General features: G+C 47.9%; 1 protein-coding gene across 6 annotated transcripts in view; it reads left to right on the forward strand.

Moving 5' to 3' along the window:
* STRBP (spermatid perinuclear RNA binding protein) overlaps nucleotides 1–26643 on the forward strand; it is a 617908-nt gene that overhangs the window by 459320 nt on the left and 131945 nt on the right. For all 6 annotated transcript variants that reach the window (XM_078641959.1, XM_078641961.1, XM_078641960.1 and 3 more), the window contains one exon: nucleotides 6338–6472. In XM_078641959.1, coding sequence (XP_078498085.1) covers nucleotides 6338–6472 — 135 coding nt within the window. The remainder of the gene's footprint in view (nucleotides 1–6337; nucleotides 6473–26643) is intronic.

The following is a 26643-nucleotide window of genomic DNA, read 5'->3' on the forward strand; positions in this document are numbered from 1 at the left end:
AGGGAAGGTTCCATGCCATTGGTTATGCTCCCTGCCAAAGAGGAAGCCTTGGTGTGCCTTTCCTTACATGTGGGCGCCCGTTGTGCTTCTGTGCTGGCCTGACCTGCTATTCCAGGGCCCCGTGTTATGCACCCTATGTTGTTGTTTCTCCTAAGGTGCCTAGGTGAAATGAGTTCCTGCCTGACGCGTAGTTCCCACAGGTTGATGGTGGAAGAAACCTTGTTGTGTTTTATTACAGGTGCTCCTGCCCCGGATTTAGGCCTATGCCTACTATTGATGCTGGCTGTTGAATGTTCCTTCTTGCAGGAGGTGCCAATGCCAGCCATTGTGGGTTCTTTCACCTAATGTTTGATTTATGCATAATGGGCTCTCACGTCTAGTGTTTTCTTCCCTCATATTGATGTCGCTGATGTTACATGCCAAGTGCTAACATTCTTACATTTCAGCTGGACACTATGGACTTATTTATCGTTTCAGCCTTGTTCCCAATCTTATTGTAAATAATCCCCCTTGATATACTTAGCTCTGGCGCCAGTTGGCGCCCTGTGGTGATTACCCCTGTTAACGTGCTTTACCTTTGCAGGTTGGAGACAATAGAGAACTTATTATTTTTCCAAATCAAGCTGGTGTCGTGCCTCTTTTGTGGTGTGCCTGGTGAGTCGTATGTGGGTACTGCGTGGATGCTTCACATGTCCTCCGAAGTTTGGCCTGCCCGCTCTGCTTCATGCTAACCCTCCCTGTGGATTTGGCAACCCCATTTCTAACAGTTTGTTTTTGGGGGAGGTGATATACCCCAGGTGGGGTACCTGTATGCTATTGTATAGCTTTGCTCTGCGCCAGGTGGGCGTGGTGGTTCCTTTGGGCTCCGTTCTTCCCCTGATGTCATTATCTTACCGTTTAGGGCGGTTTTCCGTGTTGTGCCTTCTGGCACTGCCTCTCACAGGCCACAGGTTCCCCCTTGCTTGCACCTCATATGTGTCTCGTACTCCTCTTTTAGTTTTTTTTTTCCTTGTTTGTAAATGATTCTTCAACAATTGTCCCTTGGGATGTCTTTTCAGTGTGTTTCAACACACTTCTTCCGAGGCTGCCACCGGTGCAATAGGCAGGTTCCTGCTATAGCGCCCGCAGCGACGTTGGTCCAGTGGCTCACCCTTTCTATAGATACCCGCGTGTTGATGACCACTTGGCTGCCTTTTTATACGACTCTGCCTTTCTTCGCTTCTGCGAGGTCTGGTCCTCTATCACTGTTTTTCAGGGAGCAGTTGGGTGCTGTGTGCTCAGGTTTGCCATTGTTCTACACGGCAGCGTTTCTCTTTTGCATGTTTTATAGTACACTTCGGTGCCTTTTCATGCTGCTTCGGCAACAAGGGTTCCGAGGGTTCCGCTCCCTGGGCTGAGCCTCCTCTTCTGGATGCTCTTCTTTTCTTGGGGGTCTTGTGTGTCCTGTTCATGTACTAAACAGTTCCTCTCTTTTTTGGGGGTGCTTTTCTCCTCACAGTCGGAGGTGGTGGTTCCGGAGATCTGAGATTGTTCTCCACAGCTCTGCGTGCACTTCTTCAAGGTTCAAATAGGCACCTTTGGTGCCTCGGATGACACACCTTCGGATGTGTCTTTTTTCCTTCAGGTTTCACCCTTGTCTGTGTCTGCTGTGCCTGCTGTACTGTTCCTCTTCTGAGGGTTGTCCGGGGTGCTGCGCCCTGCCTCTCTGTTTCCCTTTGGATGCGTTCTTCCCCTTGGCCTTCAAGTTGCCTTGTTGGGCAGTCCCTTTATCGTCTTAGCCATGCCACTTGCTTTGTCTCCGTAGCTGTCTGCTACGTGCATGCTCCTAGTTGTGGTCCGCCTCGCTGTGCTTCAGCCGGTTTCTGTCCAACATTGTCGCTGTCTTGTGACTGGTGTGTCTTGTGCTTCACCCCTGCTCTTCTGGGACATTGCTCAGTCCCTGCCTCTTGTCCTTCGCTTCCTGGCTGCTGCTGCCTGTCCGCCCTCCCTTGCGTAGGCCCGCCGGGTAGGCTCTGTTTATGTCACATCCGTGGACGACGTCAGGGCGGGCCGTGTGGCGCCATCCCCCGGAGCGCAGAGGTGCTGCAAAAAAAAAAATCAGGATCCAGTCTGACGCCTGGGGATAAGGAATCTGCGGCTCGACAACGTCTCTACCAGAAACATCGTTACCGAAGGTAATTAACTCGTACAGCAGACATGCACTAACATGGTTGGGGAGGGTAGGTATGTTTTTTGATAGCATGGTCAAGGACCATTGCCTATGCGTATGCTTTTCCTCTTAGGCCCGTCCTAACAGTGCTTCAGATGTAGAGAGAGCTTTGTTGCATAATTATGGTAGCCCTGGTGTGGCCTAGACAAACTTATTACCCAGAGATGCTTCTCCTTTCAAAGGTTCCACATGCAAAGCTACTACCCGTAGCCGACCTCTTATCATGAGGAAAGGGTGCATCACAATCCAGTATCATTGAGCATCATTGATCTTCTCAGCCTGTCTCCAGAACGGAATGACAGAACTATAAAGACATAATGTATTAGGCCCGATTTCTTTCCACGAACAAGGTCTATGAATCAAAATACTGATATTTTTGTAATTGGTGTGAAAAGGTATTCATCCACTCAGTGACACACGTTTTACATTTGGTACTTGCAGATTTGAAGCACGACTCTATTAAGGTTCTTCTCCCAGCAGTTTCTCACTTCAGATGAGGAGGAAACCAACCATCCCTGTGCTAATACCCATTAAAGAGTTTATCAGAGGACTTTTCATAGTTTGTCCTCCTATAAGTTGGCTACCTTTGTTCTGGCAAGTGAATACAGTATTATCCCAGTTAGTATTCAACATTGAGGTGAGTAGGATACTAAACAAGGGAGTGTCTAAAGCCTTGCCTGGGTGTGATTTGTCTTACATTTCTTTTGAAATGTAGTACAAGACAGTTGGCAGGGATGTTTCATGCATGTGACTCTGAAAGATACAAACACTGGAAAACCATTGTTACTGTTAAGTCAATTTTATTTTGATCCTCACTCCGTAGTTCTTATTAACTTCATTATTTCACTCCCTCCCTACACCCCTCAAACTCCCAGTAGAAGTGACTGTACGAAACCACCATATCATGTTTATTTTGAAGAAGGGGCCTTTTAAAAATCAAGGTTTGAAAAAAGTTTGATGCGACCACAGGAGATGCAGTGGGGAAAACAAAAACATAGCAAGACTTTGTTTATTTAAAATTATTATATATTTTTTTAATATATAAAACAAGGGGAATGTTTGGAAAAAGTTAAAAGCAGTCCCCTTGTGCTTTTAAAATCAAGTTGGATCAAAATGTAATGTGTATCTTGAAGGACAACTGGAAAATGTATTCTCTCATTTGCTTACTTTGGGGAAAAAGGACCTAAAGTCATCATTTATGATTTATCATTTTCAATGTATAAGACAGTGATTTCTTTGTTGTGCCATGGCCTGTCTTGCGTCGGAGTATTTAAAATGTGAGTGCATTTTTTTGTAAGAGAAATGTTCCCTAGTGTATGTTACTTTTGTACTGACCTGCTGTATTTATAGCTTCCTGCATCCATGGTAATTATTTCCTTATGCCCAAAATCACACCTCTAAAAGGTCCTCCAGGTGACAAAATTTCAAGGTCATCTTAAGCCCTGAACTATCTTTAATCTCCAAGACCAATATGGTTGAGGTATTTCGTGGTTCTTGCATCTATTCTGCTAACTGGTTGGTGTAGTGAGCTAAGGATCAATAGATTTGACCCAGATCTCTTGAATGGGGGGGGTGAATGTTTGATTTATTCAGCATTCCATCCATCATTTGTTGGCGCAGCACTCTTCGCCCTAAATGGGATGGAATGGCACGTCGTAGGTCCCTTGCTCACTGTGCCACTGGATTCAAGCTAGCCTGTCTGATGAGGGGTGTTACACCGAACCCGGTCCCAGGATACTGGTTTCCGGTCCAGGGAGAGCCGGCTTAGCAGTTCCGGCTGGACTGTTCCCATGTGGAGCATGGTCAAGACTGATTTTGGCTGGGTCCAAACTGAGGTGGTGTAGTGAGCAAAGGAACGATGGATTTAACCCAAATCTCTTAATTGGGGGTGAATGTTTGATTCAGTCAGCATTCTGTCCATCATTTGTGGCTGCAGCATCTATTTTAGGGCATCCTCCTGTCATCCTTTCCCCACATTTCAGCATGAAGCCTGACGTTGGTGACATCAATCTTTAACCGTGTGAAATATCATATGTATGCCTGAATTACAGCAGAGTCCAACCTATAAACATGCAGTAGGCATCTTCACTGAGCCCACACCACAATAACTGCATTATCTTTGCCCAGAAATGTTTGCATTGGTTCCAATATTTAAAACCTTGTGGGGAAGAGAAACTTTCAGAAGTTGTGGCTGAATAGGCAAATATGTTGAATAGGTTAATGGAAACACCAAATAAGTGCCCACCTTGAACTATGGGACTACTGAAATGTACATTACTGGTTATACTTTCTTTCTGGCACGATCAACACATGTGAAAAGACATTATGCTTCAAGGGATTTGTAATGCTGTATAGAAATTATATGTACTGCTTTTATTTTACTCTAAAATAATGTTACAAATAGTCCCTTATATTTCTCAGTTAAGATCTAGACTTTTATGTTTTAATTTGACTGGTTTACTGCCATCACAATTCAGGGGCGTGAGACCGGGGCATGTGAGGAGGCTGAAGCTCTCCAAGTGCTGCTCAGAATATATTTACTATTATGCATATGTGCTTAACCTGTGTAATTGTAATAAGTGCTTAATAATAAATAGATCTCACTATCTTGTTGTGCCCTGCTTGAAGATAATATAGGGATCCTAAAAGGCCACAGACTAGATATCATTTATTATTTGAAGATGTGTTAAGTGCAACAGCTACTCAATTGAGTACCCCAGCACTAAGTGGCAAGTGTGATCCCAAATAACAGAGTACTACAAAGCAGAACCAAAGAGTCAGGTCTTAAGAAGTCTCTTAAAGGTCAGAATGTCCCTGGAAGCATGGGACTGAACTGGGAGGGCATTCCACTCCCTGGTATCCAGATAAGAGATGGAGCTACCACCCCACTTTTACCGTCTGAAGTGAGGAATTACTACCAGCAAGGAATTGGATGACCGAAGAGACTGAGCTGATTGGTAAGGTGTGATGTGCCCTGCTTGAAGATAATATAGTGATCCTAAAAGGCCACAGACTAGATATCATTTATTATTTGAAGATGTGTAAAGTGCAACAGCTACTCAATTGAGTACCCCAGCACTAAGTGGCAAGTGTGATCCCAAATAACAGAGTACTACAAAGCAGAACCAAAGACCCAGGTCTTAAGAAGTCTCTTAAAGGTCAGAATGTCCCTGGAAGCATGGGGCTGAACTGGGAGGGCATTCCACTCCCTGGTAGCCAGATAAGAGATGGAGCTACCACCCCACTTTTACCGTCTGAAGTGAGGAATTACTACCAGCAAGGAATTGGATGACCGAAGAGACTGAGCTGATTGGTAAGGTGTGAATGGTTTTTTTCGACAAATCCTGAGGGCCTTTGTGGTAAACATCTCTGTTTGCCAGGACCAAACGTTTGAATCTCACACGTTCTTTATAGTCGACCAGGCAGTTCCTTTAAGCCTGGTTGAATGTTGGCTCTCCTGGGAAGGAGCAGTAAAAGCCTGGCAGCAGCAGTCTGCACCAGCTGTAATGTCTTCAGGCGATAGGCAGTTAGGCCCCAGTACAGAGAGTTACCATAATCCAGCCTTGAGGTGATCAAGGCCTGGAGCACGGTTTTCTGCTGAGGAGGGGAGGAGGTAGATTAAATCTTTTCATGTTTTTAGCAGGCCAAAGCAGGGGGGGGCGGGAGGGGGATGGTTAGAAGGAAGCAATAGAATCAAATTTTACCCCGAGATTGCGCACTACTGTAGTAGGGAGAGGTGCCTGGTAGAAACCCTTGGGCCAATGGTCATTGTACCAGCTGGGCGAGGGGACCCCAAAGAGCAGATGTCAAAATATGCAGTACAATCTGTTTGTATTCAGATTTTCTGTAGTCCTGATGCAGGTGAAAAGTTAACAAATGTTCCAAGGAAGGGGGTTTTGATAAAAGTACAATAAAAAATGAATTTATATCCATAAATCATTGTAAGAAAGTATTCCAAAACTCTTATAGTCAGTATAATGAACAATTTTATTTTCATTTGAAATCTCATATTGGCAGAAATTTAGACGAATGCAGAAAGGTTGATCCCGAAACCATGACAACTATTTTTATTTCTTATTGTAGTAATTGATTTGTCCCTAATGCAAATCATTTGTTATGTTTGCTTAGGTGAGAACTCAGGGTCCAATTCTAACAGCAAGTGGGAAAAACCCAGTGATGGAGCTTAATGAAAAAAGAAGAGGTCTCAAGTATGAACTTATATCAGAAACAGGTGGAAGCCATGATAAACGGTTTATAATGGAGGTGAGTGGCAATTTTGAATTAATGTGAGGAATATAACTTTGAGTTCTTGTTTGAGGACTCGTCTGTCTTTAGAGTACTTGTTGGGCAATATGTCTGGGTTCTATTGGACTCAATGATAATAAGTAATCCTTGTGACAAGTTGTATTTACCCCTGTCAAGAGTTGTCTTTAACTGCCTCCCATCCTCTTGTAAACACATAAGTGATTAATAAAATATATTTTAAATGACTTACAGATAGGGGTTTTAGGAGCAGGCCATTTCAGCCTCTGCTTATTTGGTGTTTCACTCAAATGTTAGATCAGGCCACCAAACAACATACTTGGAGTTCAGAAATGGTCTGCCCCTTCAGCCATTGGTTTTGTTGCCAGTGTTATTTGTGTTTGGATCAGCAACTGAGCGGCCATTGCAGTATTTGAGGTGACAGGAAGTATGACTGGATTTTGTCTCATCCACTTCTGGTCCATCAAGAGGGAAATGAGCCCATCTTCTGCTTCTACTGGAGCACCGACCGTCCAGGTAGTGCCATGGGATGCAATAGTAATCGCTAGTTTCCTTGTTAAATCGGGCCATCTAATAGCTAACTGGAAGTGGGAGTCCATCTTCTTTGAGTAAATTAAGATTTTGGGCAAAAATTTACCAGATGTGTGAAGTTAAAATTTAAATCTATAAATAATGATCCCTGTACTTTTTTTATTTTTTTTAGTGTCAAAGAAATTCAAACAACATTCTGCAATCCTGCCATTTACTTTGAATGACGTTAGACACTATATTAGTAATGTTTCTGCACCCTTCTTCCTGTATTTTGTTTATTTAAAAAAAGGCTGCAAAACACTCACACAGTGTGAGTGACATGCTCACCAGCAGTAAAAGTTGCTGGATGGGCTCTCATCAAGCTCTTTTTTTTGCGCTCGTTTTCTGTGTTTTGAAGAGTTAATGAGGGTTTGTCACTGTCTGTATCTGTTGGACTTGGCCCTTTTGGCAGGTTCACCCCAAAACCTTCTTGCCTTAAGTTCTGACATGGTATTAGTGGTTTTAGGCCTCTGGGCACTTTAGCACTGTGGTCCAGTGTAAAGTGTGTGTGCTCTCTGTGTACATTTGATAAGGTTGGCCTGCCCTCCCATAGGAATGCATTGGGGATTCCCTGATCAGTGTGTCAGTGGTAATTCATGGTATGGGAGGAGCAGCGTGGTCAAATTTAGTATGTATGAAATTGTGAGAATAAATGCTGTGCAATGGTGTGCACAGATTTATTGTGACTATGGGAGAAATGCCACTTTTATAAGTTGGCATTTCTGTGTGCTATGTGTCTGCCTGCCTGATGTGAATTGCAGAGGCTGGGAAGTGTGTGTGGCTCCAGGAGGGGCTGGGTGAGTCAGCGCTGGGCTGAATAGGACACATGGGCTGGGAGTAGTGGGAGGGGTAATCCCCTGACTCTGAATAGGATGGTGCCTGCCCTGGTGAATGCTGGCTCCACCCCCTGTGGTGTGTCTGATCACTGAGCCCCCACTTGACAAAGGGGAAGAGGGCCTTGCAAAACAAAGTGCTCCAAATCCCCCCTGAACCAGTTGCATCTGGTTCCCCCATTCCCTGCACTACAGACAAAGGAAATGTTGGTGTACGTAGAGGGGCTGTGACCCCATGAAGTTGTTCTTTTCCATGATGCTGGGCTGTTCCTGACCTTGCTGGGGCCCTGGAGGAATTGCCATGAGGGCTGCCTCCCGGTGCCCAGCATTACCTCCTTAATTCCTAAGGACCTCCAGGACTTCTTGTGATCGTAGCACCTCGTGAGCGCTGTGCTGGGTTTTCTTATTTGCCCCCAGGAGAAGGAGAACATGTGGGCTGCGCAGCGCTGAGCTGCCGCCCTATGAGAGGGAATCCCGACGTGAAGGATTCCCCCATGATGCTGGAAACAGCGGTTGCCCACCCCGCTTATTCGATCTTAATTACGGGTGCCCACCCCGCTTATGCGTGTATTTTAATGGCGGGTGCCCATCCCACATTTGCCCGCTTAAGAGGGAGCCTACCCCTCATTGCCGCCACGAAGAGAAAAGAAACCGCGATCCGCGGCCCGCCTGGTTATGGGTGGGGCCTGGTGGATGGAAGCGGAAGAGCTGTGAGGCCGGAAGCGAAGCGCCGCGTTCAAAGTCCCCGGCTTGAGCCCACCCCGCTCTAGGATGTGCTCAGTAGGAGGTCTGGAGCCTTGCAGGTTCCACATCCAAGTCCCGGGTCCCAAGAGGGGGCTGGGGTGAAGTGAGGAGAGGTGCAGCAGCTGATCGGCGGGGCTCCGGTGAGCAAGGGAAGCCCCGTGCCGCACGAGAAGACCGAGTGAAGCCACCCAGCGAGTCCAGATGAGTGGGGGCTCGAGATGTGTCGTGTGGTGCCAGTGAAGGCACCGTGCCTGTTTTCCTGACCGTACCCGCCGTTGCGGGCCGCTCCAATGTTGGGCATGTTTGGTTTGAGAGCCAGTGTGGCTCCAACGAGGGGCATAATTATTGTTAAAGGGCGCAGAGGGGCCCGTGCATTCCCACCCATGTGGCCTTTTTCACAGTTGCCCCGCGTGGTAGTGGGCAACTGCAATAGTGGGGACATATATTTAGAGAGCCCCAGTGAGGCCCGAGGGCACAGTTGTGCCAGGGCCTATTTGCCTGTTCACAGCTGCGCCGCACCAGCGCGGACAGCTGCAACGTTTTACGCAATTGTCCAGCGGACACAGCGAGTGCCCAGGCCTCCTTTGCATCCCAGCTGCAGGGCAAGTAGCGTCAGCTGCAACGTTTAGGCTGTTAGTTCTTTGGGGCCATGTTTTAGGAGATAGGAGTAAGATGCACTCCTCTGTCCCATTGCAATGGCGCACTTTGGATTCCGCTGCCTTGGCAGCAGCCCTGACATTTTGGACATGGGGCATTTATCTAATACTGGGGTATCTTTCATAGATTCACATGCCTGAATCATTCCCCGTCGCCGAGGCGGTAGTCCCACGGTAAAAATACAAAAGCAGTGCCTTAGAAAAAACAGTAGTAGGCTAAAAGAAAAGCCCATAGGCCTAAAATATAGTAGCCTATCTACATCATTATATGAAAAGAACTAAAAAATATTTCCAACCAATCCGCTATCAGCACCCTCTAGAACCTTCCCAGCAGAGGCAGTTCTCCTCTGATTTTCACCGCACGTCGTGTGGAAGGGAGTCTCCCTGAGTGCCTACTCAGTTTCTTCACCTTTTATTCAAGATGGCTGACAAGGAAGCTCTTTCTAGAGCTTGTAGGACCAGTGAGAAGAAGAGGGTTGCATTTACTGCCTACATCCTAACCATGGCTTTCCCTGCTAAAACTATTAGGGACAGGGAAGCCAGGCTTCTTTTATGGTTGAAATCTTCCTCGGCTGAGGAGGATGACAAGGCCTCCACATCTAGCAAGCGAGCTAGATCTCATGACCGCTCCTCCAGCGAGGGAAGGAAACATCATAAGTCTTCCCTTGAAGTCTCTGATCAGTCTCTGACCAGTCACAGAGGTCTCTGAAAATCTCCTCTGGGTCAAAGCTGTCTTCATCTCCTGAGGTTTCCAGTAGGCCTTCAAAGACCAGAACCGTGAGTAAAACCCAGATAAAGACCCTCTCTCTGGTTTCCTCACATACGGTTTCTGTGACTTCTGCTGCCCGGATGTCTACTGCTACGGTCTCCACTACTTCCATATCTTCGCCTATTGTATCTTCTAAGATCTCTACTTCTAAAAAGTCTATGGTGGCGAAGGATTCCTTCTCTAAGTCTCCGTCGACGTCGAGCTCGTCGACGACGACAGCGTCGACGACAACACCGTCGACGAAGACTGCTTCAATAAAGATTATCCCATCGACGACTAAGAGCCCGTCGACGAGGACTTTTTCAACGGCATTTCCTCCAGTATCGCAAACCACGCCGATCTCCTACACTCATTTCCAATTGAAGACTTCCCATAAACAGGATTATAGTAATATTTCTCCTTTGCTTCCATCTCATATCCTGGAAACTTATGTTGAGGATGACGACTTTGAGGAGGAAAATGACGGGGGACCATTCGGCATTGCTCGCCACCCCTCTGAGCTTCAAATAAAGTGTCAGGAGGACGATGAGGAAGAGGACTACCAGGAGAAATGCTACCAGGAGCACCTCTCTAGACCATATCATAGACCTCCCAGAAGGGTTCCTTACCTAGGAGAGACAAGTCATCTGCCTCCTACACTCATCCAAGATCTTCAAGCCATGCTGGCTGATTATCGGCAAAGATTTCCTCCAGTGTCAACCGCTTCTGATTTGCCTCCTGTACTTACTGAAGTACCAGTCTCTCTGCCGCAAAAGGATGTTCCTAGTTCTCCATCACAACCTGGAGCAGTTCCTCATACGCACCATGATACTTCTTCAGACGAAGAAGGTGTTGAAGGGGAATTAACCGACAATGCTGGCAATGTGGATCCGTAGGACAATTGTCATTCCCATGCCTTCACCACCTATTCCTCAACCGTCAGATTCTCCGCCAGAGGACATCAGCGGTTTTCACAACCTAATGCAGCGTGCTGCAACAAGATTTCAATTACCAGTCACAATTGAACATACGGATTGCTTCTTGCATGATTTCAAGGAGGCATACAGGAAGGTGACTAGAGCGATCCCCATCATTGACTACATTTGGAATGAAGGGATAAAGATCATGAGGACACCTGCCTCTATACCTGCGGTTCTTCCCCGGATTTAGAAGAAGTACCCTGCTCCTCCAGACACTCCATCTTGTCTGATCGGTCATCCTCGACCAGATTCAGTCATATCACACACAGGCTGGTCAGCAAAGATCCAAGAATCCGGCTATGCCAATTTCAACGCCGGCAGATAAGGAAGGAAGGCGGTTGGACCTCATAGGGAAAAAGTTCTCATCCAATGCTACAGCCTCCATTAAAGCAGCAAATTTACTGGCCATACTGGGTCGATACGACCGCCAGATGTGGTCAGACCTGACAGAGTTCTTGGAACTTATCCCGGAAGACCGTAAACAAGAAGCGCGAAAAATTCTCTTGGAAGGAGAGCGAGCTGCATCCGAGATTATAGACTGCTCTAGATATTGCCAATACCAACTTTAGGCAGCTTACTGGAGCTGCAGTACTCAGACGCCAAGGGAGGCTTAAAGCTACATCTCTTAGGCCAGAGGTGCAAACAAAAATATTGGACATGGCCTATGATGGTGATTCCTTATTTGGAAAGCATATAGATGAAGCACTTTTAGCCATAAAGACAGATATGGATACAGCAAAGTCTTTGGCTGCTCTCCAATACAAACGTGGAACGTTCAGAGCGGCAAGAGGTCGTGGCTTTACTTCAAGAGGTGGATACCAGCAACAAAATAGACAATATCAAACGCAATATAGACAGCAGTACGGCCAATCGTCTTACAGACAATCTTGCTCAAGTGGTTTCTCTCGCCAGGGCGGGCGAAAGCGATCAAACAATCAGGGTCGCGATTCCAATAGGAAGCAATGAGTCCAGAAGGAAGCCAGTCCTCTCTACTTCCCTCCCGTGGGCGGAAAGATTTCTGCCTTTCTTCAACAATGACAACAAATCATTTCGGATCAATGGGTTCTCCATCTGGTCAACAATGGTCACACCCTGGAATTCGTCAAATGACCACCTATTACACCGCCCAAGCGTCCCCCTCCCCCTCGTCTTCACTTACTTTTCAAAGAAGTCTTAAACACCACAAGAATGCTATAGAAAAGGTTCCTTCATCTCAAAAGGGAATGGGGTTCTACTCTCGTTCCTTCCTCTCGCCCTATTCTTGACCTTCGCAAGCTCAATAGGTTTTTAAAGAAACAGAGTTTTCGGATGGTGACGCTTGCCAAGGTCTTAAGCTGTCTCAACAAAGGGTATTTTATGGCTTCTCTGGATTTGGAGGATGCATACTTCCATGTCCCTATACATCCCAAACATCGCAAATACCTACGATTCACAGTGGCTGGTGTCCACTATCAGTTCAAGGTTCTCCCGTTCGGGCTGAAATCGGCACCAAGGATATTCACGAAGTGCCTCGCACCAGTGGCAGCATCTCTGAGATCTCAAGGAATACAGGTGTTCCCTTATCTTGACGATTGGTTAGTCAAGGGACCTTCTCAGCAGGTAACCGATGATGCCATATCAACATGCCTACATCTCTTCTCAAAGCTAGGACTCACTCTCAACGAAAGCAAGTCGCAATTACGTTCTCTTCAAATAATTCCCTTTCTGGGAGTGATGCTAGACACCATACAGTGCAAAGCATTCTTGTCAAGAGATCGCCAACAACGTCTGCAAAAGCTGGCGATATATCAATTTCAAAAAGGTCAGTTTCGGTCCAAACATTTGCTTCTCTTATGGGGATGTGCTCATCGGCGATAAGCCTGGTACCTGTTGCACGGCTCAGAATGAGACCTCTGCGAGAGAAGTTGCATCTACAATGGCAGAAAGCCGTAGGGTCATTTGACGACTCCATCAAGGTCACATCGCGCATGATAGACTCTGCATTGGTGGTCTCAGAAAGCGAACATGACTCCGGGCCTCTCTTTCTTGCCCACTCCTCCAGAATTCGTTCTAACCGACGCCTCCATGGAAGGATGGGGAGGCCTTCTCCAGGATTTACAAATTCAGGGAAGATGGAACCAGGAGTTCAGGCAACAGCACATCATCAGACTGGAACTGCGTGCCATCTTTCTCTCTCTGCAAGCATTCCTCCCGAGGATTGCGGGATCTTCCGTGCTGGTCCATACCGACAATACGACCAGCATGCATTACATCAACAAACAGAGGGGGAACAAGGTCACAGTCTCTGTCGCAAGAAGGTCAGGAGCTGTGGGAGTGGGTCACAGCCCACAATATAACATTAAGAGCCGAGCATGTCAAAGGACTTCAAAACACTTTGGCAGACACCCTGAGCAGATCTCTCTGGGGCTGTCTCGAGTGGGAACTAGAACAGGAACAACTGGAGAAGATCTTTCACGTTTGGGGCAAGCCAACATTAGATCTTTTAGCGACAAGAGAGAACAAAAAATGCCAATATTACGCCAGCAGATTCCCTCAACGGGGATCCAGAGGGAATGCCCTGTCCATGTGATCAGGGATTTGTGCGTGCGCTTTTCCCCCGATACCGTTGATCCCGAAGGTACTTAAAAAAATGAAGATAGAAGGCTGCCGTCGCATAGTAATTGCACCCCGTTGGCCAAGGCAATATTGGTTTCAGGTAATGCTCTTACTATCCCAGGACAATCCGATAGGTCTAATCCCAATGCTAAGGATGCTGACAAGGGAGCAGGGTCAAATTCTTCATCCAGATCCACAGTCACTGCGCTTGCACGCATGGCTCCTGATTTCTTAGAGTTCAAAGACCTGAACATCTCTCAAAACTGCCGGGAAAGTCTAGCTAAGTCACGTGCCCAGAGTACAGTTAAAACCTATCGCTTAAAGTGGAAGCGATTTTGTCATTGGTGCGAGGCGAATGCTCTCCATCCTATTCAAGCTCCGGCGGAATATATTCTTCCCCATTTATTATCTCTGGCCAAAGCTGGTCTGGTGTTCTCCTCTATCAAGTTTCACTTTGCTGCAATTTCCAGATTTTGGAAGAGCTCTAACAAATCTTCACTTTGTTCTTCTTTTCTTATCAAACAATTCATGAAAGGACTTTTTCAAGCTTTTCTGCCAATACGTGCGCCTCCTCCTGAATGGGAGTTGAACACAGTGTGAGAAGTTGGCCTGATATGCAGTGCTCACTATTCTAGTGATCACTATGTATCAGTCCAAACAACCCTTATTGATGATTGGTTGTAAGTCAACCTTATAGACCAGCTATCCTAGTAGCATGGATACGAGCAGTCTAAGGCTAAGACTCTAGAGGGCGTGTTAAGCCAGCTGTTTTACCATCACATTACCCCTTGAACACCAAGTGAAAGGACACCACACAAGTTGTTATCAAAAATAAAGTATATTTATTTATAACAGGACTACCCTGGCTCTTTATGAGACAGGGAGCTAAGCACACAACAAAACTCTTAAAGAATTACTGAAAGTCGCACAATTTACACAAATGCCCGAGGGGCACGAAAAACCATATACACAAGAAGTGGAATGCGAAGTTACTAGCAGGTAAGTAATACTTTTCTAGACTGTAGAAACGCTAGGCCTACAATGCTGAACCCTTGGATTAGAAGCAGGAGGCCTAGGGACGCCGTGTGCAGAGTGGGAACTCTCACGCGTAATGCGGGAACAAGTCTATGGATACTAGCAATTGCAAAGTTACTGTTCTCGGGCGAACCCGACTAGGTGGGTCAAAAACGAGAGTGGATCCGAACACTTAGGGTGTTGGACTTTGCTGGAGCACCGGAGTACTCAGTTTACCTAGCCCAGGAGCTGCGGCTGCATAGGGTTCAAGTTGCGTCGGAAACCCTCGTTGAAGATCCAGGAGCCTGAAGAAAGAAGTTGCTGGCAGGCGGCCAGTGAAGAAGTTCGTGGTGATCCAAGCCTGGATCAGGGAAGAAGAAACCTGTAAGCAGAGGGGACCAAGTTCTGAATCACTAGCCAGTGATTTGAGTGGGCACCAGGATGGCACCGGACAAAGTCACCTCAGCCAGGTGAGTGGGCGATGCTGGGCTCTGCAGTCTCTCGGACCAGGAGGCGTTGTCGGCGACCAGGATGGAGGTGCGAGCTGTCCCACGAAGGTATTTGCTGTTGACGTCGCTGGACCCAGGATTGGGCAACAAGTCTTGGCAAATGCAAGGCCCACGCGGTGGACCTAAAATGGCGTCTTGAGTGGACCAGGAGGGTCCAGGGTGCTCCTCTTTTGGAGGGGAGCAAGGGCTAGTCTGGAGCAACCAGACCAGCAGTGGTTGTCGTCGTGGAGCGTCGTGAGAGGGCCACTAGCCAACGGGCAAGCGACCGGGACAACGCGGTGAGCAGCAAAGAGCAGAAGGGCCCCACGCAGATCTCGTGGATGCAGGGGGGCTGAACTTCGGTGCTGGAGCTGCTCAGGGTCGGGGCTTCTCTTACCCCAAAGCACTCAGTCGAGGGTCACTCGGTGGTCGTGCTGGACAAGCGTCGTGCAGTTCTGAAGATGGCCGGTCCCTCGAGGTCTCGTCGCACCCACGGGTCACAGCTGGGCTGATGATGTAGGTTGAGGTCAGAGGTGCCAGGGAAGCCGGTTCTCGTCGTGCTGGAGCAGTCTTGATCCGGAGGAGAGACTGGCAACAAACCGCGATGCTTGGTTGGTGCCTGCTGCTGCAGGGTGACTACTCCTTAGTCACAAGGGAGAATCTTGGGAAGAAGTCTTGAGTTCCTTTCGTGGAAAGTAGTTTCAGGATTCAAAGATGATCTGATTTGGAAGGGGGCCAGGTCCTACCTTTATCCTGCAAAAAGGGGCTGGCACGCGACCAAGTCCTGCCCTATGGGTGGGACTAGGAGGGGGGTGGTTACACCCCTCCCCTTTGGCGGGCTTTCCCCAGCTCAGGGGCTGGAGTGCCCCTGGAACTGGTTCAAGCCGGCCTATGCACAGTGAGCACCTGGGTGCCACTTGCAGTCACCTTCCTCTAAAGCCCTGCCTACCTAGGATACACAAAATCCTGTCTGGGACGGTGCTGGCACCGCCCCTGGCAGGAAACCCTTTGTCCTTGCCTCCTGGGCTGGGAGGACTCCCAGCAGCAGGAGGGCAGACTTGTGTCTCGGTGGCAGCATCCATTTTGTGGAGCTAAGGCTCTGTCTGACTTTAACCGGGGTTACAGGTTACATACATGTCGTGTCCCTCTAGAAGGGTGGAATGCTAACCCCGTCGCCAGAATTGGCAAGGGGTTAGTATTCCAATTCGTATGACACCTTACTCGACATGTTTTGATAAAGCGATACCAGAGTTGGCATATAACCGCGAGGATTATAATGCACTTAAGAGTATATGGTATGCGATATCATGGAAACGGCTAAGGGATGGATCCCGAAAGCCGCAGACAGGCTCAGCTCATGCCAGAGCACTATCTCACACGATTCCAAGCACTCTGCCTTCAGGATTGTCAAGGCCTGCCATAGGAGTGACTGATAGGAGATCTGTGTGTCCATTTAGGTTTAGATATAGGAATACTATATCTACAGCAGAGGGTGAGTACACCACTCTGCCCCAGCTGTCAAGCAGCCAGTTGTGTCTGATTTAGTTAGTCAGCCCAGGGGTGGCATAATACATGCTGCAACCCCTGGGAGACTCCTGGGTGCACATCAGCCCTGGGTACAGGGACTTGGAGAGAGCCCAGTGCCAATTCAGTACCTGGGTACAATTTGGAGTAGAGAGAACAGCTAGGCTGTGGGTCTGATTAGCAGGCCCACAGCCAGGGAAAGTCGTAAACCAGTGGAGCAAAAATCTGGGTGATCATAGGATTGCAGACCCTACTCTCCTACATGACCCCCCCCCCCCCCAAACTTTGGGACAATAAGCTAACCTTGACCAGGTGAGTCTTCTTGCTCTAAGTGGAAATACCTGGAGAGACCATCAGCATTGCCATGATCAGTACCAGGTCTATGCTCCACTGTAAAATCCATCCCCCATAGGGAAATGGACCACCTAAGTAGTTTGGGGTTTTCACCCTTCATCTGATTTAGCCATAAGAGGGGCTTGTGGTCGGTCTGAATCTTAAAGTGAGTGCCAAACAAGTATGACCTCAACTTTTTCAGGGCCCACACCACAGCAAAGGCCTCCCTCTCAATAGCTGACCAATTTTTCTCTCTGGGGGTAGCCTTCTGCTAATAAAAGCAATTGGCTGGTCGTTACCATCAAAATTCAGCTGAGATAGAACAGCTCCCACACCCAACTCAGAAGCATCTGTTTGGACAATGAAGGTCTTGGAGTAATCTGGACTCTTTAGGATAGGTGCTGTGCACATGGCCTGCTTTAGGTCATTGAATGCTTTCTGACAGTTTGCTGTCCACTGAACTTTCTTTGGCATCTTTTTACTTGTCAGGTCATTAAGTGGAGTCACAATGGACCCATAATTCTTGACAAATTTCCTATAGTACCCAGTCAGGCCCAAGAAAGCTCGAACCTGAGTCTGGGTGGTTGGAGGAGCCCAGTCCTTGATGGCCTAAATCTTGCTCTCCAATGGTTGAACCTGGCCTCCACCTACAAGGTGGCCCAGGTATACAACCTGTGTCTGCCCTATCTGGCACTTGGTGGCCTTGATAGTGAGACCTGCCTTTTGCAGTGCCTCTAACACTTTCCTCAGGTGGACCAGGTGATCCTCCCAGGAGGAACTAAAGACAGCTATATCATCAAGATATGCTGCACAGAAGTCATCCAACCCAGTGAGAACTTGATTCACCAACCTTTGGAAGGTGGCAGGTGCATTTTTCAAACCAAAGGGCATTACCACAAATTGATAATGCCCACCAGGGGTAGAAAATGCTGTCTTGGGCTTGGCCTCCTCAGCTAACCTGATTTGCCAATACCCAGCTGTCAGGTCAAATGTACTTAAGTAGTTGGCAGAAGCCAATCTATCTATAAGTTCATCTGCTCTTGGTATTGGGTGGGCATCAGTCTTAGTGACTGCATTGAGTCCTCTGTAGTCTACGCAAAACCTCATCTCTTTCTTACCACCCTGGGTTTGAGGCTTTGGCACTAGAACTACTGGGCTAGCCCACGGGCTATCTGAGGGCTCAATGACTCCCAGCTCCAACATTTTCTGCACTTCTGTCTTGATGCAGTCTCTGACATGATCAGGCTGTCTGTAGATTTTACTCTTGACAGGCAGACTGTCCCCAGTGTCCACTTCATGGGTACACTAATCAGTTTGACTGGGTGTCAGAGAGAACATATGTCTGAAGGATTGCAGAACTTGTCTTCAATCCTGTTGCTGATGTTCAGAGAGGCTGCCACAAAAGACAACACCATCTACTGATCCATCATCAGGATTCTGAGTGAGCAGGTCTGAGAGAGGGTCACTCTCTTCCTCCTGTCCCTCATCTGTGCCCATGAGCAAGCTCATGTCCTTCCTGTCGACATATGCCTTAAGCCTGTTCACATGGAGCACCCTGAGGGGGCTCCTGGGAGTTCCAAGGTCTACCAGGTAGGTAACCTCTCCCTTTTGCTCAATGATGGTGTGGGGCCCAGACCATTTGTCTTTGAGGGCTGCTGGGGCCACTGGCTCCAGTACCCACACCTTCTGTCCAGGCTGGTACACAGTCAGGACAGCCTTCTGGTCATGCCAAGCTTTCTGAAGTTCTTGGCTGGCCTCAAGGTTTTTAGTTGCCTTCTCCATGTATTCAGCCATCCTGGAGCGGAGACCAAGTACATAGTCCACTATGTTGGTTGCAGGCTTTTTGAGAGGTCTCTCCCATCCTTCCTTCACCAAACACAGGGGTCCTCTTACAGGATGCCCATACAGAAGTTCAAAAGGGCTGTAGCCAACCCCCTTCTGTGGGACCTCTCTGTAAGCAAACAAGAGGCCGGGTATCAGGACATCCCATCTACGCCTGAGCTTTTCAGGTAGTCCATGAATCATCCCTTTGAGGGTCCTGTTGAATCTCTCAACAAGCCCATTGCACTGTGGATGATAGGGTGTGGTGAACTTGTAGTTGACACCACATTCCTTCCACATTGCAGTCAGATATCCTGACATGAAGTTTGCACCTCTGTCAGAAACAACCTCCTTAGGGAAGCCCACTCTGGAGAACACTCCAACTAGGGCCCTTGCCACTACAGGTGCTGTAGTGGTCCTAAGTGGAATAGCTTCAGGATACCTGGTGGCATGGTCCACCACCACCAGTATAAACTTGTGCCCTGATGCTGTCTGGGGTTCCATGGGACCAACAATGTCAATCCCCACTCTTTCAAAGGGAACCCCCACCACAGGTAGTGGTATGAGGGGGGCCTTTGTTGTGCCACCTGCCTTACCACTGGCTTGGCAAGTGACACAGGAGCGACAAAACTCCTTGGTATTCTCACTCATGTGAGGCCAGTGAAAGTGTGAGACAAGCCTGTCCCAAGTCTTTGTCTGGCCTAAGTGACCTGCAAGGGGAATCTCATGGGCCAAGGTGAGAAGGAAACCCCTCTGAGACAAGGGGATGACCAGCCTCCTGGTTGCACCAGGCTTGGGGTCTCTTGACTCAGAGTACAGGAGTCCATCTTCCCAGTATACCCTGTGGGCACCTGTGGCATTCCCTGCAGCCTCAGCAGCAGCCTGCTGTCTGAGGGGTTCAAGGGAAGGGCAGTCTAACTGTGCCTTCCCCAGGTCTTCTCTGGAGGGTCCCCCTGAGCCCAGAAACTCAACTTGATCAAGTTCAAGCTCTTTAGGCTCAGTTTCCCTCAGCTCTCTCAGATCAGCCTCCTCAGAAACTTGATCCTCAACCTGGGGCAAGGGGGAAGGCAAAGCCTTAACCCTACTGCTCTTCTTCTTGGAAGGTGTCTGGTCCATTCTTCCAGGATCCAGCACCTGTTCAGTGGGGCATCTTCTGGCTTGTGACCTAGTCACAGCAAGCACATGTGCTGGCAAGCCTAACATTTCCATGTGAGTCCTCTGCTCCACTTCTGACCATAGTGATGACTCCAAATCATTGCCCAACAAACAATCCACTGGGAGGTCTGAACTAACCACAACTTTCTTTTGGCCACTTACCCCTCCCCAGGAGAAAGCAACAATCGCCATACTATGACTTGTAGTGACGTTGCTGGCATTGGTCACCAGGAAATCTGTACCTGGCATGATCTGTCCAGGGTCCACAAAGTTAGGTGTCACCATGGTGACACTGGCACAAGTGTCCCTATAGGCCTGAGCCATTTTGCCATTTATCAAAGGTGTCTGCCTGTATTTGCCCAAAGTATTGGGACTAACATCAGGGGACATATCCATATCCCCTGTACAGACAAGGACAGCCTGAGTGAGTGTGCCAACTAAGTTGTCAGACTCCTCAGTTCCCACGGTTAACCCAACTAATCCCTTGGGAGGTGCACTACCACTACTGACTGTACTAGGGGGTGCAGTTGCCTTAGGGGCTGTAGTGGTAGAGGTTTGCCCTCCTCTTTTGGTGCACTCACTAAACCAGTGAGACTTACTTTTACAGTACTGGCACCACCTTTTTGACTGGCCTTCTTGAGTCGTCTTTTTCTGCTCTGAAGCCTGACCCCCACCCTCTTTGGTTTGTTGGGGACCTGTTGAAGACTTCTGGTCATTTTGTACACTCTTAGTATTACCCTTCTGGTCTGCTTTCTTCTGACCACCCTGGTTCTGGTTCTGGTTCTGCTTGATCCTTGTTCTGACCCATTTGTCTGCCTTCTTTCCCAATTCTTGGAGAGAGGTCAGATCTGAATCAACAAGGTGCTGGTGCAACAACTGGTTCTGACAATTATTTAAAATCTGTTCTCTCATCATGAGATTATACAACCCTGTGTAATCAGTAACCTTGCTACCCAGCAACCAGCCCTCCAAAGCCTTAGTGGCACAATCCACAAAGTCAGACCAGTCCTGAGACTGAGTTTTCTGGGTGTCTCTGAACAGCAACCTGTACTGCTCAGTGGTTAAACCAAAACCATCAACCAGTGTATTCTTCAGGACCTGGTAATTGTTAGCATCCTCCACTCTTGTAGTGAGGAGCTTATCTCTACCTTTGCCATCAAAGGAGAGCCACAGTATAGCTGCCCACTGACTCTGGGGAATGCCCTGCACAGTGCAGGCCCTCTCCAAAGCAGCCATCCATTTCTGGATGTCATCCCCTTGCTTAAAGGGGGGCACTATCTTTGTCAGGTGTTTAGTATCTAAACCCTTCTCTCTATCTCTTGGGAGATTGCTGCCACCAGTGGGAACTAACCCACTCATCTGCTGCTCTCTAGCAAAGGCAAGCTTTTCTTTGGCCAGGGCAAGTTCTTCCCTTTCAATCCTCAGAGCAGCCTGTCTCATTCTGGCTTCATGCTCTATTCTCTGAGGGGAAGTCAATCTCCTCTGGGGAGAGTTTCTTCTCCTCTGAGAAGAGGCATTAGAGTGCAGAGATCTATTGGAGTCCCTAGAAAGAGATCTATCTCTCCTAACTCCAAGGTTAGGCCTACTTAGGGTCAGTACTGGGGGTCCCCCAGATCCTAGCCCAAGCAAGTCTAAGTTGGCCCTAGTTAGCCTTCGGACTACCTCAAGACCCTTGTCTGCCTCATCCCCAGAGAGTTCCTCAGGATCCTCCTCCTCAACTGCATTTACAGTGTTGTGGAGGTCTGGATCCCCAGTGGTACCCTCTAAGGCTGGCATATTCCCATCTAGCTGAGAAATCTTTCTCGCATCATATGTCTCTAAGAGACCTATCAGAAAGGGAATGGTGGGGTTAGACCTCTGTTTCAGTTTCCTGGAGGTACACACTTGTCTCATCTCCTGGAAACTGAGAGCTGCATATCTTGATTTGACCTGTGGAGGGTCAAGATCCACAAGGGGAGTCTCAGTAGACTCTCCATGGGTAGACATGCTTTTCTAGTGAGGTGTAAGTGGTGCACTTACCTACACTATACGTTTACCTACTGATCCCTTGCTAGAGTTGTAGTTTAGGGTGTGCTAGGCCCTAGGAGCTACAACAGCTGGTTCAGTAGAACTCAGAGTATTCTAAGCTTAGTTATATGTACCTTAGTACTTATGTGATCTTTCAAATGATATTCTTAGGATATGTGTGGTAAAACAACAGCAAGCTCAAATCCCAACCGCTGCCACCAATGTGAGAAGTTGGCCTGATATGCAGTGCTCACTATTCTAGTGATCACTATGTATCAGTCCAAACAACCCTTATTGATGATTGGTTGTAAGTCAACCTTATAGACCAGCTATCCTAGTAGCATGGATACGAGCAGTCTAAGGCTAAGACTCTAGAGGGCGTGTTAAGCCAGCTGTTTTACCATCACATTACCCCTTGAACACCAAGTGAAAGGACACCACACAAGTTGTTATCAAAAATAAAGTATATTTATTTATAACAGGACTACCCTGGCTCTTTATGAGACAGGGAGCTAAGCACACAACAAAACTCTTAAAGAATTACTGAAAGTCGCACAATTTACACAAATGCCCGAGGGGCACGAAAAACCATATACACAAGAAGTGGAATGCGAAGTTACTAGCAGGTAAGTAATACTTTTCTAGACTGTAGAAACGCTAGGCCTACAATGCTGAACCCTTGGATTAGAAGCAGGAGGCCTAGGGACGCCGTGTGCAGAGTGGGAACTCTCACGCGTAATGCGGGAACAAGTCTATGGATACTAGCAATTGCAAAGTTACTGTTCTCGGGCGAACCCGACTAGGTGGGTCGAAAACGAGAGTGGATCCGAACACTTAGGGTGTTGGACTTTGCTGGAGCACCGGAGTACTCAGTTTACCTAGCCCAGGAGCTGCGGCTGCATAGGGTTCAAGTTGCGTCGGAAACCCTCGTTGAAGATCCAGGAGCCTGAAGAAAGAAGTTGCTGGCAGGCGGCCAGTGAAGAAGTTCGTGGTGATCCAAGCCTGGATCAGGGAAGAAGAAACCTGTAAGCAGAGGGGACCAAGTTCTGAATCACTAGCCAGTGATTTGAGTGGGCACCAGGATGGCACCGGACGAAGTCACCTCAGCCAGGTGAGTGGGCGCTGCTGGGCTCTGCAGTCTCTCGGACCAGGAGGCGTTGTCGGCGACCAGGATGGAGGTGCGAGCTGTCCCACGAAGGTACTTGCTGTCGACGTCGCTGGACCCAGGATTGGGCAACAAGTCTTGGCAAATGCAAGGCCCACGCGGTGGACCTAAAATGGCGTCTTGAGTGGACCAGGAGGGTCCAGGGTGCTCCTCTTTTGGAGGGGAGCAAGGGCTAGTCTGGAGCAACCAGACCAGCAGTGGTTGTCGTCGTGGAGCGTCGTGAGAGGGCCACTAGCCAACGGGCAAGCGACCGGGACAACGCGGTGAGCAGCAAAGAGCAGGGGGGCTGAACTTTGGTGCTGGAGCTGCTCAGGGTCGGGGCTTCTCTTACCCCAAAGCACTCAGTCGAGGGTCACTCGGTGGTCGTGCTGGACAAGCGTCGTGCAGTTCTGAAGATGGCCGGTCCTCGAGGTCTCGTCGCACCCACGGGTCACAGCTGGGCTGATGATGTAGGTTGAGGTCAGAGGTGCCAGGGAAGCCGGTTCTCGTCGTGCTGGAGCAGTCTTGATCCGGAGGAGAGACTGGCAACAAACCGCGATGCTTGCTTGGTGCCTGCTGCTGCAGGGTGACTACTCCTTAGTCACAAGGGAGAATCTTGGGAAGATGTCTTGAGTTCCTTTCGTGGAAAGTAGTTTCAGGATTCAAAGATGATCTGATTTGGAAGGGGGCCAGGTCCTACCTTTATCCTGCAAAAAGGGGCTGGCACGCGACCAAGTCCTGCCCTATGGGTGGGACTAGGAGGGGGGTGGTTACACCCCTCTCCTTTGGCGGGCTTTCCCCAGCTCAGGGGCTGGAGTGCCCCTGGAACTGGTTCAAGCCGGCCTATGCACAGTGAGCACCGGGGTGCCACTTGCAGTCACCTTCCTCTAAAGCCCTGCCTACCTAGGATACACAAAATCCTGTCTGGGACGGTGCTGGCACCGCCCCTGGCAGGAAACCCTTTGTCCTTGCCTCCTGGGCTGGGAGGACTCCCAGCAGCAGGAGGGCAGACTTGTGTCTCGGTGGCAGCATCCATTTTGTGGAGCTAAGGCTCTGTCTGACTTTAACCGGGGTTACAGGTTACATACATGTCGTGTCCCTCTAGAAGGGTGGAATGCTAACCCCGTCGCCAGAATTGGCGAGGGGTTAGTATTCCAATTCGTATGACACCTTACTCGACATGTTTTGATAAAGCGATACCAGAGTTGGCATATAACCGCGAGGATTATAATGCACTTAAGAGTATATGGTATGCGATATCATGGAAACGGCTAAGGGATGGATCCCGAAAGCCGCAGACAGGCTCAGCTCATGCCAGAGCACTATCTCACACGATTCCAAGCACTCTGCCTTCAGGATTGTCAAGGCCTGCCATAGGAGTGACTGATAGGAGATCTGTGTGTCCATTTAGGTTTAGATATAGGAATACTATATCTACAGCAGAGGGTGAGTACACCACTCTGCCCCAGCTGTCAAGCAGCCAGTTGTGTCTGATTTAGTTAGTCAGCCCAGGGGTGGCATAATACATGCTGCAGCCCCTGGGAGACTCCTGGGTGCACCTCAGCCCTGGGTACAGGGACTTGGAGAGGGCCCAGTGCCAATTCAGTACCTGGGTACAATTTGGAGTAGAGAGAACAGCTAAGCTGTGGGTCTGATTAGCAGGCCCACAGCCAGGGAAAGTCGTAAACCAGTGAAGCAAAAAGCAAAAATCTGGGTGATCATAGGATTGCAGACCCTACTCTCCTACACACAGTGTTGGCTCAATTGATGAAAAGACCGTTTGAACCCATACACAAGGCTGAGCTCAAATTTTTAACATTGAAAGTGGCAGTTTTATTAGCTATTACTTCAGCTCGAAGGGTTAGTGAAATTCAAGCTTTCACCATCTCAGAACCCTTTTTGCATTTCTCCACAGATTATGTCACTTTAAGGACAAATCCCAAGTTCATCCTTAAGGTACCGTCTCAGTTCCATTTAAATCAGCCTGTAAAGCCCAAAACTTTCTTTCTGGACCCAACCACACCAGCTGAAAGAGCTTCACAGTCTCTCGATGTCAAACGTTGTCTTAAGTTCTATTTACAGAAAACTAAAGACATCATACAATCCAGTCAGTTATTTGTCGCCTATGGTCAGGTCACACTCGGAACTGCTGCCTCTAAAGCGACAATAGCCAGATGGATTGCTTTAGCTATTAATTTCTGTCATGACAAAGCCAACAAACCTTTGCAGAGAAAGGTCAAAGCGCATTCCACTAGAACTATGGCAGCATCGACTGCGTTATTTGCTGGTGTGACATTGGAAAACATTTGCCGTGCTGCGACATGGAAGAATGTCCACACGCTCACGGAACATTACTGCCTACAATCTGCATCACAGGACGATACAGCTGTAGGACAAGCCATTCTTCAACCTCTCTTTCACTAATGTTAGACTTATGAATTCATTTATGCTGCATTATATGTGCATATTTATAATATATTTATGAATTTCAAGTGATGCTTTTGCTTGTATTTTAAATGTATCGCTCTTTAAGTACAGCATGCATTCTATAATCTGAAACTGTATATTCCTTGTTAATGTTCTAACCTTCCCGGATGTGTTTGGGAGTATATAAACCCTGTCTCCCACCGTCCGCAAACGACACTATTTGGCTTACTGCTTGCTATTCTGATTCAGGCATGTGAATCTATGAAAGATACCCCAATACTGGATAAGAAAACAAATTACTTACCTGTAACTACAGTTATCCAGTATTGGTATCTTTCATAGATTCACATGCACCCACCCTCCTCCCCGGCGAGACAGTTCTTTACTTGGGATCCCTACTTCCCACTTGTGCTACGAAAATCTGAAGAGAACTGCCTCTGCTGGGAAGGTTCTAGAGGGTGCTGATAGCTGATTGGTTGGAATTATTTTTTAGTTCTTTTCATATAATGATGTAGATAGACAACTAAGTTTTAGGCCTATGGGCTTTTCTTTTAGCCTACTACTGTTTTTTCTAAGGCACTGCTTTTGTATTTTTACCGTGGGACTCCCGCCTTGGCGACGGGGATTGATTCAGGCATGTGAATCTTTGAAAGATACCAATACTGGATAACTGTAGTTGCAGGTAAGTAACTTGTTTTCTCCAGTATTAGGGGTGTCTTTCATAGATTCACATGCTTGAATATTCCCCGTCGTCGAAGTGGGAGTCCCCCGGTACATAAAATAGCAATAAAATGCTAAAATATATGTATGTGAGAACATAACATAAGAAATAATAGAAGTAAATACACAACTAAAACCTCTAAAACAATTCCTACATAGGAATGCATGATAGAGAAAGAAAACACTTGCAACATATCACTGTCATTATGTTAGTCCAAACTACAGCCAATCAGGTGCCAGCACCCTCTAGAACCTTCTCCTCAGAAGCTGAAGCCCTCAGATTTTCTACCGCACGTCGTGTGAAGGGAGTCTCCCTGAGCTCTGCTCAGTTTTTCCTCTACTGCTTCTTGTTTCCAGAACTTTCATCATGTCAAGTAAGACCTCTTTATTCCGACCTTGCTCTTCTTGTGGG

The sequence above is a fragment of the Lissotriton helveticus genome, chromosome 5_1, assembly GCF_964261635.1.
Source record: "Lissotriton helveticus chromosome 5_1, aLisHel1.1, whole genome shotgun sequence".
NCBI lineage: Eukaryota > Metazoa > Chordata > Amphibia > Caudata > Salamandridae > Lissotriton > Lissotriton helveticus.